The 16213-nt window shown below is 38.2% G+C and overlaps 1 protein-coding gene across 3 annotated transcripts; it reads right to left on the reverse strand.

Annotated features, from left to right (window-relative positions):
* Positions 1 to 74: 74 nt before the first annotated feature.
* Positions 75 to 12050, reverse strand: CAHbeta (carbonic anhydrase beta). 3 transcript variants are annotated; one of them, XM_053789833.2, is made up of 6 exons: positions 10813 to 12050; positions 8708 to 8792; positions 7607 to 7746; positions 5945 to 6106; positions 5266 to 5343; positions 75 to 2083 (listed from the first exon to the last, which is right to left on the reverse strand). In XM_053789833.2, the coding sequence occupies exons 1-6, from the start codon at positions 10909 to 10911 to the stop codon at positions 2024 to 2026; spliced, it is 624 nt and encodes a 207-aa protein (XP_053645808.2). In that variant the 5' UTR covers positions 10912 to 12050; the 3' UTR covers positions 75 to 2023. The 3 variants fall into 3 exon arrangements, with proteins under 3 accessions (XP_053645808.2, XP_053645807.1, XP_053645806.1); XM_053789832.2 differs by lacking the exon at positions 75 to 2083 and having other exon boundaries at positions 4929 to 5343; positions 8708 to 8816; XM_053789831.2 differs by lacking the exon at positions 75 to 2083 and having other exon boundaries at positions 4929 to 5343; positions 10813 to 12044.
* Positions 12051 to 16213: the final 4163 nt, after the last annotated feature.

A 16213-nucleotide genomic window follows, 5' to 3' on the forward strand; every position in this document is an offset into this window, starting at 1 on the left:
TTTGCCAATGCTTATACACAGTTGAACCTTACAGCTTGCAATGGTTACATGCCTAGAGATTGTGAATCTGGAATTCCCAAATGGTATACAAAATTGTCATTATAATAAATTTTGTTTCAGGCGCTCTAATCAGGTTAATATGACTTTCTTAAGGGGAGCCAAAAACGAGAGAGATTTGATCATGGAAAGTCATTGAGCATATTTTGAACAAAATAATACTACAAATCTAGTTAATTTAGAGATTCATCCATATACCTTGCTTCACATGTTCTACCTCATTTAGCAAGACCATCTGTGACTAATTCTAAGAAATCTCATAGACAAGCTCAAGGCCAGACTTTCCTGGTGACCACTTGATCAATCTGGCTGTTGTTGAAGAAGTTACTAGCCCCTTGATCCTGGCATTTTAGTCACCTAGCTTCTGACAACACGCATAGCTTATGGAGGAAGGGTTCTTCTCCACTTTGAAATTATTTATAGCAAATAATTATGACAAGTCCTCCACAACTGTGGTCAGTGAATAATTATAGACTGACGTAATCACTACAACAGCAGCTGGTGAGTGAAAAATCGGGGGATGTTGTATTCACAATAGCAGCTCACTTGTGCTCAGATACGGTATATCAACTACTGAACAGTTAAAAAGTATAAGAACACACATTAACATACAGTACTGTACTTCACTGGAAATTTTGCCAAATTCATATGGTGAATCCTCATATAATATGGGAGGTATGTTCCTGAAAATGTGTGTTATATAAGTAAATTTAGAGTTATGTGACGTGAAGACCACATGGGAAAATAGGGCTATATTCCAGACACCAAATTTCCAAGCAATTTTTTTCTATTTCAGTAGTAAAAAGTAAATTACAGGTCGGCCATCACTAATCCGGCAATCAGTTATCTGGTTCCATCAGTAATCCGGCACTAATTTTGGCTAGCATAATTTCAAATTTCATCATTATACTGACTCAGAAATTGTGCAGATGGTTGTAAATCCACAGCAGCAAGCCAGTGGAGGAGAAAGCAGTGATGAAAATGAGGAAGATGTAGCAGAAAGTCTCTATTGATAGGTTAATTAAGTGTACGTATTCTAACCTAACCACTCTAATCCAGCACACTACAGGTCCCAATGATGCTGGATTAGTGATGGTCAACCTGTACTACCTTTCATTCTGGTAAGTAGTTGATGTCTTACAATGTGGAAGTGGGTGGAGCGAAGTGGACTGGTGTGAGCTTACTGGGCTGAATTGGATGGCTGTAATTCTTGAGTTAAGTACATGCAGAGTTGTTGGTAATTAATGATTGTATTAAGGTGCTTGACTAACCGGTTAGCCAGACTCAAGTCCTGGAAATGGGAAGTACAATGCCTGCACTTTAAAGGAGGGGGTTTAGGATATTGGCAGTTTGGAGGGATGTCTAAACTGTCATATCTGAGCACCTCTGCAAAGACAGCGATTATGTATGAGTGATGGTGAAAATGTTGAATGATGATGAAAGTTTTTTCTTTCTTTTTGGGTCGCCCTGCCTTGGTGGGAAACAGCTGATGTGTTAAAAAAAAAAAGAATTAAAGTGCTCAAGTATCGAGTCTGATCTATTTTACCAACATGTTGACATCTGTAGTAAACCAAGTGTCTGGATTACTCACCACCTCAGAAAAAGTTAATAACAGTATACAGAAGTGCAACCGAATCTTAAAAAAATACACAAATAGGTTGAAACATTTATTTTAAATAAATGTACAGTAATTTTAATTTCCTATAAAATCATGTAAAAAAATGAAGCAATTAATAAAAAATTCACTCGCAGGTTGATATCTGATTTGATACCTTCGCACTTCTGGAAAAATCGCTAGAAAATGAGACATTATAAATGTTTATTTTTTGAGGGGTCACCTTAGTATAAATTAGACAAGTGTTCAGGTTTTGGAAACTTTTAGGATATATTTGTTCAGCAAATTTAGTACTTATGTCTAATTTATACATATCTTGATGTAAAGAAACTACTTATCCTTAAGTGAATTTTAGGATAAGAGAAGACTAATATCACGATGGGTTGGTATGGTAGTCCAGTAATACAATAGCTGTGAAAAAAAAGAAGAGTCTATCTGAGGTAAAGACCTACTGTACATTTTACTATATACACATAGTATATCACAACACACAGTTTACCTCTAATCTATGAATGGTTCTTCTTCTTTCAACAAACCGGCTGTATACCACTGAAGCAGGTTGGCCCAAAAAGAAAAACTAAAGTTTCTCTTTTTAAATTTAGTAATGTATACAGGAGAAGGAGGTTACTAGCCCCTTGCTCCCAGCAGTTTAGTCGCCTCTTACGACACGCATAGCTTACGAAGAATTCTGTTCCACTTCCCTGTGGAGAACTGAATACAGTGGACCCCCGCTTTACGATCAGCTCCCAATGTGACCAATTATGTAAGTGTATTTATGTAAGTGCGTTTGTACGTGTATGTTTGGGGGTCTGAAATGGACTAATCTAATTCACAATATTCCTTATGGGAACAAATTCGTTCAGTAATGGCACCTGAACACACTTCTGGAATGAAATAATATCGTAAGGCGGGGGTCCACTGTATTACGTTATTCAAAGCGGGAAGTCTTGAGCTGAGAGACATGCTTAACACTGGAAGATAACTCAACTATGCCAGTCACTAATTCTTTTATGATAGGGGAACTCAAATTAAATATTTTTAATCACAAGATCAATAAGTTAAGATTAGTAGGAAAATACGTAAAAGATGAATCCTGTATACCTGGAGAGAATTTTGGGGATCAACATCTCCGCGGTCCAGTCTGTGACCAGGCCTCATGGTGGATCAAAGTCTGTTCAATTGGGCTGTTACTGCTAGCCGCACGCAAACCAACGTAAGTGTGGATATTTTCATAAAAAAATAATAAAATGAGAATGAAGAGTAAAGAAACAAATCACTGAAGACCTTGGCACAATGACTACTATTTTTTCCTGTCCAAGTTAACCAATAAATTTTTCATTTTAATTTTTAATTTATTCTGTCACATGATTTAAGTTACAGCACATATATACTGTATAGCACATTATTAATTGTTGACAATGAAATTAAATTGTTACAGTACCACACTTCTCAAAATGTTTTTCCCCATCAGGAAATTATTTGCCTGAAAGCCTAATGGTTTTTCAGACTTGAGCTGCTGGAGTGCGAGCAGGGTAATATATTGTGAAGGGATTCAGGGAAACCGGTTAGCTGGACTTGAGTCCTGGAGGTGGGAATTACAATGCCTGCACTTTAAAGGAGGGGTTTAGGATATTGCCTGTTTGGAGTGACATCTAAACTGTTATATCTGAGCACCTCTGCAAAGACGATGCTTATATGTGAATGATGGTGAAAGTGTTGAATGACGATGAAAGTTTTTTCTTTCTTTTTGAGTTTTTCTTTCTTTTGGGGTTTTTCTTTCTTTTTGGGTCACCCTGCCTCGGTGGGAAATGGCCAACGTGTTTAAAAAAAAAAAAACAGTGCACATGCCACTCATTGTATGTAGTTCTCTTCCAAAATATACTTGTGTAAAATATTTCAACATCAGTTTGGGTATTATTATAATCAAAACTGAGTGTTAAACCACCAGGGTCATACAGTGCTGATCAGCTTGGGTAGACAATCACATATGGACTATGTAGCCAAAGCATAATTACATATTGTATGCTATACTGATTGGATGTCTCTTATTACCAGTTTAGGGATAAAAACTTTATTACACACAATGATGAATTTTTCCACTAGCTCAAGTTTGTAACTTACACTTTATTTATTATTGTAGAAATTGCTGTAGTTTACAGTGGAATGATAAGCTAACTGAACTATATAATAGTTATAAACCTACTGTATTGTATATCACTATCATTTTTTCATATATGGTATGAAAAAAGAAAAGGTGTACATAAATAATTTAAAATATGTACTTACCTGCTGTACACTAGCTTACAAACCATATTTAACCCTTTCAGGGTTTCGGCCATACTAGTATGGCTTATGCCCCAGGGTTTTTGACGTACTAGTACGCCTAAATTCTAGCGCCCTCAAATCTAGTGAGAGAAAGCTGGTAGGCCTACATATGAAAGAATGGGTCTATGTGGTCAGTGTGCACAGTATAAAAAAAATCCTGCGGCACACAGTGCATAATGAGAGAAAAAAACTGACTGTGTTTTTGGATTAAAACAGCGACTTTGCACTGCATTTTCGTATGGTATTTATGGTTGTATTCTGGTTTTCCTGGTCTCATTTTATAAAATGGAAGACATATTACAGAAATTGAGATGATTTTGACTGGTTTTACAATGAAAAGTACCTTGAAATTGAGCTCAAAGTAGCAGAAATGTTCGATTTTTCATGCCAAGCACCCAATACATGTCAAGTGGTGAGTCTAATATTCTTTCACAAGTGCGCTGATATTATTTATACCATTTCTACACTAATGCAGTAGTCTGCATAACAGTGAATCTTCTATTTTTTGTAAGAATAAAAATTCAAAGTGGAAAGCCAAAGAAATATAAGAGGGGCCTGGGGATGTGACTAACAAACAGAGAACTTGTTATTTTAGTGCCAGGAATGTCTTTCTTGTTTATTCTGGACCCTATTCGGAAATTGGCATCGTTTGAAGTTTGTGTGAAATTGGCAAAATTGCTAAATTCTGACGACTTTATTGGACAGTTAGAATTGGTAGATGGGTGGTTTCTTGTACTCATTCGATAGAAAAAATGGAGTTCTAGCGAAATAGTTATGATTTTTGTCGACTAGTACACTGGAATTGGCCGAAAATAGAGCTCAAAGTGGGCAAAATCGCCGATGCGTAAACATCGTCGAGACTGCTAACTTCATGAGAGCATAATTCCGTAAGTTTTCCGTCAAATTTCATACTTTTGGTGTCATTATGATCGGGAAAAGATTCTCTATCTTTTCGTAAGAAAAAATAATTTTTTTTTTTTTTTTGAAATTTGGGTGACCCTAGGAACAAGTCTCGGAGAGGGCTTGGGGACCCTGAAAGGGTTAAAAGAAATTAGTTTTCATGTGTAATATTTAAGTACTTCTTCTTCCAGTTTCTCCATGTTGTTTTCATTTACATCAACAAACATTTTCTGTTGACGGCTAAAATAATAAATATCCCCAGTATAAATATCAAACCATAGGGCATGGATGTACACGCGACCCCGAGTCAAACCGTCTCGCATAAAGTTGTAACTGGCGATGTTTTGCAGCTGCTGAAGTGTGTTCACCTGAGAAAGTTTGTCTTCCTCAGAGAACTTGTTGTCAGGGTCTATATATGCAATGAAGCGTCGCATTGGGGTCTCAGCCTGATGTGAATAAGATGGATGACATTAACAAAATGAACAAGATAATGATGCCTGTGTTGATGGATGACATATGTGATACATAAGATGAATAATGCATAAAATGAAATCAAGATGGAAGACATGACATTTATCCATTAATAATTATTGATTATTTTATATTTTTTATAGATTAAACCTTACACAATGGTGTTTTTATAGTTAGAACTAATGTACATCTGCAGCCGCTTTCTCCTACTTGTACTACACTTTATATTACAAATTTTCTTCAAGATATCTAAGCATCATCTAAATTTCTTTTTAAACTTGTTAACTCAGTGTATGCCAAGTTCAAAAAGTTCATTGTTGATATTTTTTTTTTAACTGGCAACTGACATGAAATATATTTTTTGCTACATCCCCGTACTGAAAAACTAAATGTTGAGTGATTCCGAATTCCCTCGATAAGCAATTACTGTATGCATTTCATGTGAAATTCATAATGCTGACATTAATCCCACAGCAGAAATCAATGGTGAGAAACTGATCATTTACAAAGTCTCAACCAGTTTAGCAATTCATGTAAAATATGATAAAGTAGGTCATAACTCTGAGTCTCTCTTACCTGAAATACAAGAGGAGCCTGGAAATTTGACAGCTCTAACTGAGCAAACTTCCCTGCTGAAGAATGTCCATGGCGCATGAGCCAGGCCTTCAAAGGGGAGAGCTTCAGCATTTCTTGTAAGGTGCGGTCACTGTTGCGCATCATATGCAGCATATTCATTGCCTGTAAGAAAATAATATATAGTACTTGTACTAGTAAAAGATAAATTATAGAGTAAGCGAACTTAGTGTCTATTACTTGTATTTTCACTCAATATCTTCGGTAATTTACCCATTTCCACACAAAAAATATTAAGAACCAGATATATAAAAGTGTCTAAATTCTTTCTAATGCCAAAGAAAGTTCTGTGTATATATTGTCTTGCTAGTATTGTGGATAAAGTTGAAATACACACAAATCAGCTTACATCTCAAGTGTTGTTTGCTAATGCACATACTACTTGTTGCTTTCCCGAGTTTCTCTATGACTAGCCTGGCCTGTTTTAAATTTTCCTTGATGACTGATCAGCCAGGCTTTTGCTCCCTACATCCCCATGAAAGGTCACAATGACCCACATTCACTCACTACTTTTTTTTTTTTTTAACAAGTCGGCCATCTCCCACTGAAGCAGGGTGACCCAAAAAGAAAGAAAATCCCCAAAAAGAAAATACTTTCATCATCATTCAACACTTTCACCTCACTCACACATAATCACTGTTTTTGCAGAGATGCTCAAAACACAACAGCTTAGAAGTATATACATATAAAGAGACACAACATATCCCTCGAAACTGCTAATATCCCGAAACCCCTCCTTTAGAGTGCAGGCATTGTACTTCCCATTTCCAGGACTCAAGGCCTGCTATATAAAAATAACCGGTTTCCCTGAATCCCTTCACTAAATATTACCCTGCTCACACTCCAACAGATCGTCAGGTCCCAAATACCATTCGTCTCCATTCACTCCTATCGAATACGCTCATGCACGCCTGTTGGAAGTCCAAGCCCCTCGCCCACAAAACCTCCCTTACCCCTTCCTTCCAACCTTTTCGAGGACGACCCCTACCCCGCCTTCCTTCCCCTACAGATTAAATGCTCTCCATGTCATTCTGCTTTGTCATTCTACTTATCAGTACAAATACCTATACCAGTATCTGCTTACCTTTCACTAAATTACTCAATCCCTAATGCAGCATCTTTTACAGGTTTTCCAAGTCTTCAGTCTACCAATTCTTAACTCATTGGTTATTCAACAGAAAATACATTTCAGCTCTTTCCATCTATACTACCAGTGACACTAGACTACAAACATGGATTACACCTCTGTGATGTATTGATACATCCATTACTATTCTCATTTCTCTTTAATACCATACTTTTACATGTACAGTGTAAGCTGTAGCCAATTACCATACTCTGATGAAAAAAAATGGCCTGGGGCAGTCTCTACACCCTGGCATACACAGCTCAATGGATGTAATTATGACAGTACAACTTGGTATAGTACAACTTGGTTAATACAACTCTATGAGTACATGGCTGTAGATATGTAGAAAGATGATAGTTCTGTTCATTTGAAATTCCTGGTAATGATGTAGTATACTGTATTGTATGTAACATATAACCCCTAACAACACGCTAGCTCTATTAAAAATTGTGAATTACTATTAAGGGAATTTGTACCTTGCAGTCAGAGTGGCCACAGACAATGACGTGCTTGATACCATTGATGACACAGCCCAGCTCCAGGGCAGCTGGTTCTGTTGTGATCTCCTCATGCCCACAAAGATTGGCATGAGGCACCAAGTTCCCAGCATTGCGCACTGTGTATAGCTCAAACTGATACTTAAGGCTTACAGGGTTTATATAAAAAAATTAAAATGTTATTTTCATACTCATAAATACTAATTTTTTTCAAATACAGTACAATATTAAAGGATATGAAGTTTTCATCTTGCATTTTAGCTGCTTCATTACTGCAGAGATATATGATGCAAAGTGCCAAGTATGGTAATATGAAGGTAGCAACTAGCAAAGATCATCAAAACCTTCGGGTAAGTGAATTCAATGGAGTATGATAAGCCAAGAGCAGCTACAGTACATGAAAAGGGTATAATACAGGAATATTAAAAAATGGGGAACGCTCAATTTGTGCATGGTAAGAAAAGCATTGCTGCATGGTTAACACCTCAACAAAACTATTCAACTCAGTAGTGCTGAGGTTCGTTGTTTTTTCAGGAGCAGCACCAAGGAAGGGATAAGGGGTGGCTTATGCTTCCTCAGATTTCCATCACCCCTCCCCCCCAAATAATAATAATAATAATGTTTCTTCATGACAGGTCTCTTAGCCATTAGCCATCCCTCTTCCAACCAGGCTGTCACCCCTAAGTCCTTCCTATAAAAAAAAGTTATGGCATTTTTTGTGAATATTTATATTTACCTCAAAGGCTGTCTCACCAAGGCAGGGTGGCCCAATCAATATATGCACTAATACAGGAATCTTAACTAATTTTTTACCAGTATGAAACAACTTTTGCAAAGACAAACATTTTAATTAAGCTTTATACTGATATACAGAAAATTACCAAAAAACTTTCAGCTAAAAAATATTTACAATATAGTGCAGGTAGTGCTAACACAATGTAGGTGTTACCGTTTACTAATCATTATATACAGCTTTGCACAAAGCAGATCAAAGTTAATTTCTTACCCTTATTATCAACAAGAGAGTTTTTAAAAAGTCTTTGCATTGGACATGGAAAAAACTTACTGGTGGCAACTTACCAATAAACATGTCGCCAACATTTGTCTGAGTGAATCTTGTGGGAAGCATCCGACTATCCATGCAGGTGAAGAACACCGCTTTGGGCTGCAATCATCATACAGTCAATGCCTGAGGTATTAATGGATTTGTACTGTAATACCAAACCCTAATTACTAACCGGAACTAATACAGTAAATAAAATGAAAGTGTGATTACATCCTGTATTTGTGGTTGAGGGTATAGAGCAATGCATATTGTAGATTCAGGTTTATTGGCAAGTAAACTGCAATATTTCTCAAACCCAACGTTTCTCGCAAATATACATACTATACATAATCTACTGTTTTGAGTTCTTTCTCGGATATCCTCAGCACCCTATTTACCCTCCTTTAACCCAGACTCTTGTTGATGTTTCGACAAACATTTTAATGTCACAAATGCATTAACACTCCATATCATAACTGTTTATTAGCTAGGATTTTTTTCATTTAAGTTTAAATTTGTCTACCTGGAGAGAGTTCCGGGGGTCAACGCCCCCGCGGCCCGGTCTGTGACCAGGCCTCCTGGTGGATCAGAGCCTGATCAACCAGGCTGTTGCTGCTGGCTGCACGCAAACCAACGTACGAGCCACAGCCCGGCTGGTCAGGAACCGACTTTAGGTGCTTGTCCAGTGCCAGCTTGAAGCTGATTTACTGCACAAACTTTGATGATGATGCCTCTAGCACTCCTCACAGCCCTTTCTACCTCTCCCTCTTGCTACCCTCTACCCCTGCACTATCCCCTGCCCTGCTGCACTACATGACCTAATAATAATCCCTCTCCCTCTTGCTACCCAATACCCCTGCACCCTTCCCTGCCCTGCTGTGCTTAAGACCCTTGATGGTTTAGTGCTTCTTTTTTATTGTAATAATAATAATAATAATCAGCACCCTATTTATTTCTCAAGACACTTCAAGAATGTAGCTTTAGGCAGCATGCATGGTCAGCAAGACGGGGTTAGTTGTGTACCAAATACTGTAGTACCAGTATTTTAACTTAGCTGATTCTTTAACACTTTACGGTGCATAATATCAAGATTTTCTATCAACAAAATCACACTACCATATGCATAGTCACATTTGAAGAGAGTTTTCTGTACATTTTCAAAATGTCACAAATGCATTAACACTCCATATCATAACTGTTTATTAGCTAGGATTTTTTTCATTTAAGTTTAAATTTGTCTACCTGGAGTTTACCTGGAGAGAGTTCCGGGGGTCAACGCCCCCGCAGCCCGGTCTGTGACCAGGCCTCCTGGTGGATCAGAGCCTGATCAACCAGGCTGTTGCTGCTGGCTGCACGCAAACCAACGTACGAGCCACAGCCCGGCTGGTCAGGAACCGACTTTAGGTGCTTGTCCAGTGCCAGCTTGAAGACTGCCAGGGGTCTGTTGGTAATCCCCCTTATGTATGCTGGGAGGCAGTTGAACAGTCTCGGGCCCCTGACACTTATTGTATGGTCTTATAACGTGCTAGTGACACCCCTGCTTTTCATTGGGGGGACGGTGCATCGTCTGCCAAGTCTTTTGCTTTCGTAGTGAGTGATTTTCGTGTGCAAGTTCGGTACTAGTCCCTCTAGGATTTTCCAGGTGTATATAATCATGTATCTCTCCTGCCTGCATTCCAGGGAATACAGGTTTAGGAACCTCAAGCGCTCCCAGTAATTGAGGTGTTTTATCTCCGTTATGCGCGCCGTGAAGGTTCTCTGTACATTTTCTAGGTCAGCAATTTCACCTGCCTTGAAAGGTGCTGTTAGTGTGCAGCAATATTCCAGCCTAGATAGAACAAGTGACCTGAAGAGTGTCATCATGGGCTTGGCCTCCCTAGTTTTGAAGGTTCTCATTATCCTACTAGGACAATATACAAAATATATTTCATGGATAGTGGGTTTTCATTTCTTAGGGAGTGCATGCTGGACTGCAAGGTACAGTATTTACTTGTACAGTACCTGCAACAACCTGGTAATATCCAGAGTAGAAATTCAAGTACCTTAGTCTTGACCTTAAGGGTACATAATTTTATACAGAACTAATACCAACTTAAAAAAAAATACACAATAAAATATACTTAACCAATACAGTACTTACATGTGGATCATCTCGCACAACCTCAAACTGCCTCACCATGACCTCCCTCTGTGTGTGTCTGTACTTCATCACACCTTGCAAGATGCGATACATTCCCATGATGGCACACAAGAAGATGGTAGGATGGTGTCAGGATGAAATTAGTGGTAAGAAGAGAGCTACAGCAGATGATGTTTAGAACAGTGTTAAGGCAGATGATGTCTGGAATAGTTTAGTACAGATGTCTGGAATAGTCTAGTACAAGTGTCTGGAATAGTGATAATAACAGAAATGGAGGTAGAGTTAAGCCAAGTACCTGGAACTGGGATGGAGTTAATAATAAAGCTGGTGGCAGGCAATAAAAATTATTTTAAATTTGATTTAACCTTGGATAACCCAGCAAAGTTGACTTGTTTCCTTTGATATCAAGGAAAAAGGATGGCAGTATCCAAGATTCCATAACAAACAGTACTGAAAATAAGAGAAGTAACGTTATGACCACGATGATGGCTGGCAGGAGAGAGAAAAAAGTTAGGGATGGTGTCAGAAATGAGGCTGGAAGACGTGTGTATAATAAAGCTAGTATAGTATGACACTTGTGGGTTTAGTGCTTGATTTTGAATGTAACAACAAAGTGGAAATTAGCAGGACAATGTTTGGTGATAGTCATAGTGCCAGTCAGGAGAAAGAATAGTGTTAAAAATTCAGCCGCTTGACAAGAGGAATGGTATGAAAGTGTAAGAATAAATCTAGTAGCAAACAAAGGTCAGTAATAGTGTCAAATAAAGACCAAGACTGGTCAGATTTATTCCACAGAAATGAATCAAAACCAGTATAGGCCATATAGTGACTTGGGGAATGGGAGACAATCAGACTTGACTCAGATTACAAATGTAGCTCTAAAATTAGTAAAGGGTCTGAAATGGCGTCATTCAGGAGCAGGAAATATGCCAAAAACTCTGATGTCTAACAGGTGCAGGAATAATATCAAATAGAAATTTCAAGCAGGAATGGTGTCAGCCAGGAACTGAAAAGGTATTATCAAACACAAGTAGAAAGAATTAAACAAATTTGTTAGCAGGAATGGTGTGATAAAGCTGCAAGAAGTGTGGTGTGAGGTAGGAGTATGAAACACAAGTAACACAACTATTGTGTCCTAGACACAGTGTTGATACTGAAACAATTATGACCACCATCATACACCTCTTGAAAATTGTTGTACCAGTTGTTACACTATAATACTCTCTAACACTTATGGGTTTACCGCTTAGTTATGATTAAAATGTTAATATAACTTTATTTTTTTTCTGCAGTACACAAAGTGTAGTTTGTATGTAATAAAATATTGTTAAGCACAAAAGATAACCGCTAGCATGAGAGGCATTACGTATGTAAAATAATAATTAACTGGCAATTGTACCTGGAGTATACCTGGAGGGTATACTCCAGGTACCCTCCAGGTATACACCAGGTACCCTCCAGGTATACACCAGGTACCCTCCAGGTATACATCAGGTACCCTCCAGGTATACACCAGGTACCCTCCAGGTATACACCAGGTACCCTCCAGGTATACACCAGGTACCCTCCAGGTATACTCCAGGTATACTCCAGGTACCCTCCAGGTATACACCAGGTACCCTCCAGGTATACTCCAGGTCCCCTCAAGGTATACTCCAGGTGCCCTCTAGGTATACTCCAGGTACCCTCTAGGTATACTCCAGGTACCCTCCAGGTATACTCCAAGTACCCTCCAGGTATACTCCAAGTACCCTCCAGGTATACTCCAGGTACCCTCTAGGTATACTCCAGGTACCCTCTAGGTATACTCCAGGTACCCTCCAGGTATACTCCAAGTACCCTCCAGGTATACTCTAGGTACCCTCCAGGTATACTCCAGGTGCCCTCTAGGTATACTCCAGGTACCCTCCAGGTATACTCCAGGTACCCTCCAGGTATACTCCAGGTATATTCCAGTTACTCTCCAGGTAAGTAAGTTTATTCAGGTATACACACAGTTAAATAGATTATCATACATAACAGCATATGTGTAGAGAACCTAGGATAACCCAAAAAAGTCAGTGACTTATTCAGAGTGGCTTATTTCCCTCTAGGTATACTCCAGGTACCCTCCAGGTATTCTCCAGGTATACTCCAGGTACCCTTTAGGTATACTCCAGGTAATCACATTATTAAATAATAATAATAATTATTATTATTATTATTATTATTATTATCATCATCATCATCATCAAAACTAAGCGCTAAACCCACCAGAGTTAATGATAAATAAGATAGATGTAAAACATATGGATGACTGAGTTATCAATGTGTCATTATTGTATACTATTAATGTGATTACTGTTAATGCTTAAAATTAATTTATAAAACAAGGACCCCAATGGAAATAAGTTTGTCTTTTTTTTTTTGGGGGGGGGGAACCCTAAGTATTTTTGGGGGGAAGGGGGGTTACCCTAGGTATTTTTTTGGGGGGTTACCCTAAGTAATTTACATATATGGTAAACTATGTATGATGATGATGATTGAACTTGTGTGTATCTGCATCTAAATAAACTTATTATTTTATGTATTGTTACAGCTCACAAAGTAAAAATTCTTAGGAATCCACCTTGATAATAGACTCAAATTTCAAACATATATATAACAAATTTCCAAGACCGTAGGCATACTATCGAAGATACGGTACTATGTTCCACAGTCAGCCCTCGTGGCCCTATATCACTCTCTTATTTACCCCTATCTCACCTATGGAATTTGTGCATGGGGCTCAAAAACAATAAACCATCTCAGACTACTAATTACCGAACAAAAGGCTGCGGTCAGAATGATAACAAATTCCCACTACAGGCAGCACACTCCACCAATATTCAAAACTAAACCTACTCACCATACAAAACATCCATACTTATTACTGCACCTATTACATACATAGAACACTTAACTCTGATATAAACCCTCCCCTCAAATGTCTCCTTACCAACCTCAACAGAACACATGACCATAACACAAGGCACAGATCACTCTTTGATGTTCCTCGTGTCCGTCTCACGCTATGCAAAAACTCAATGCACATAAAAGGCCCTAAAATCTGGAATTCATTACCTGTAAATATAAAAGAAACACTATCTGTTTATAAATTCAAGTCTCTTCTCAAAAATCACTTACTCACCCACAACCAAATAAATACTGAATAATTGTATCTTATAAATTGTATATCTTAAATATTTCTCATAATTGTATCACATAAATGTGTAACCTGAGACCCAGTCAAACTGTTATCTTTTAATTACATTACCTAACAGAATACTCCATTCTACTGAATGAACAGCAATGCATGCAACCATATGACCTGTCTTTGTAATACTCAGACTAATTGTTACTTAAGCTTAATTGTTTTCTGTTTACAATAATGTTTTACCACTGAATACATCATTGCTTAGTAATCTTAAGTTAATTTTAAGCCTGCCCATAATGCTCTGCATACAAGGGGCTTTGGCATGCTGCACTTAACTGTATTCTTTTGTACTTCTCTGTATCATGTTCAGATTAATAAATAAATAATAAATAAATAAAAGAGAGGAGGGCATACAACGACATTTTGGTCGAACTTGGACCATATGGAAAGTCACACTGTGTGACTAAGTAAATGGTCCAAGTCGAACCGAAACATCGTCATAAGCTTCCCTCTCCTAAGTGCGGGTTATTTGTGTATTGTTCCAGTCACAGTATTGTGCCTTTTTGTTATTTACTGATATGCATCTTTGCATACCCAATCTTGTGATTTTAATGTTTCTTTAAAGCTCAGTGATGTAGTTGGTGTTGCTGCTGCTCAACCCATTTATGTAGTTTCTGACAACACATAGGCTTCAATGATCCAGTGTCAGAACATTGGTCTACTCCATTCCATTTTTTTAAACACACTGGCCATCTCCTGCCAAGATAGTGTGACCCTAAAAAAGTGGAAACACTTTCACCATCATTCATTCACTCACTGTCTTGCCAGAAATGTGTTGGCATAGCAGTTAAGATAGCCCTCTGTGACACCCCCACCCCTCTTTCAGTGTTGGCATAGCAGTTAAGATAGCCCTCTGTGACATCCCCACCCCTCTTTCAGAGTGTAGGCACCGTACTTCCCACCTATATGAAATGAGTTTTTCACTATACAGTCGTACCTCGACTTACAGGTTTAATTCGTTCCGTGACCGAGCTTGTAACTCAATTTGCTTGTATATTAAATCAATTTTCCTCATTGAAATGCCATTACTAATCCATTTCAGCCCCCCAAAAAACACCCCATTTTTTTTGTTACGGGTTTTTAAAGAAAAATGTATTTACAAATAAGAAATGAGTGCCATTTTTGCCAGGTCCCATCAATGTTTTAGAAATGCTGGAGTATGTATATATGAAACTCCTTGAAGCACTTTGTAAGATGTCTCTCACTCCACTGCTGACAGTGCAGCAGTGGAATGACATTTGATGATCATGCACTGCCTTGGCTTTATTTTTCACTGTTACACATAAACATGCCTATCTGTTTCTGTCTGTCTAGCTCTATGTTTATCTCTGTCTCTGCTTATCTGTCTTTCTGTCTCTATATGTACTTGTCTCTCTCAGAGAGAGAGCCGCTCATGAACCAACAGGTATTACACACAATGCAGAGTTGTCATGTCTGATTCCTGAACAAATGAAAATGTGTATTACTTGCCAGTCATGCTTCTTATGCCTTATATCTACAAGCATAGTATAGCACTGTGTCTGGATTTTTTGGGTTATCCTAGGTAATTTACACTATGTATAACTGTATTTGTGTGTACATGTGAGATAGAAACAGAGATAGAGACAAAGATAGACAAAGATACAGACAGACAGAAGGAGATAGAGACAGCCAAAGCAAATCAGCCAGCCAGCCAGCTGGCCACCCAACCAGCGGGCCTGCCGAACACGTATTACACATTCCAGAGTTGTTTCTCTTTACTTACATCATAGATCATTGTGGCAGGATGACACTACCAGTGGTATAAAAATTGAAAGGATGTTACACATTGGTTAATATCGAGATTTTTGATATCTCCTCGGCATCTCTTGTGAGTGACGGAGTATCTGAAGCTCGCTCATAACTCGGATTTTGGCTCGCAACTCAAAGCAAAAAATTGACGGAGCGACGGCTCGTAACTCGAAAAATTCATAAGTTAGGGCACTCTTAAGTGAAAATAAATAATTGTGTAAGGAATACCAGGAGCTGAACTGTGGCCTTATATTTGCAAGTTCACTGCTATACTGACTATGCCACAGTGTTCAAAGGAACTTCTTATGGTTATTTCAGCATTGCTTAAAAATTACGTAAGAAATTGTCTGAAATACTGATTAAGGACTTTCAGTGAGGAAATGAGAATACAGATAA

This window comes from Cherax quadricarinatus, chromosome 68, assembly GCF_038502225.1.
Source record: "Cherax quadricarinatus isolate ZL_2023a chromosome 68, ASM3850222v1, whole genome shotgun sequence".
Taxonomy (NCBI): Eukaryota; Metazoa; Arthropoda; class Malacostraca; order Decapoda; family Parastacidae; genus Cherax; species Cherax quadricarinatus.

What these genes read in the sequence shown, in the direction of transcription:
- CAHbeta (XM_053789831.2), bottom strand. Translation starts at nt 10,911, where the DNA reads ATGGGAATGTATCGCATCTTGCAAGGTGTGATGAAGTACAGACACACA. An exon ending in TGTTGGCGACATGTTTATTG is followed by an intron (nt 7,747 to 8,707) that starts GTAAGTTGCCAC and finishes AGCTATACACAG; the next exon opens with TGCGCAATGCTGGGAACTTG. An exon ending in AGGCTCCTCTTGTATTTCAG is followed by an intron (nt 5,344 to 5,944) that starts GTAAGAGAGACT and finishes TATTCACATCAG; the next exon opens with GCTGAGACCCCAATGCGACG.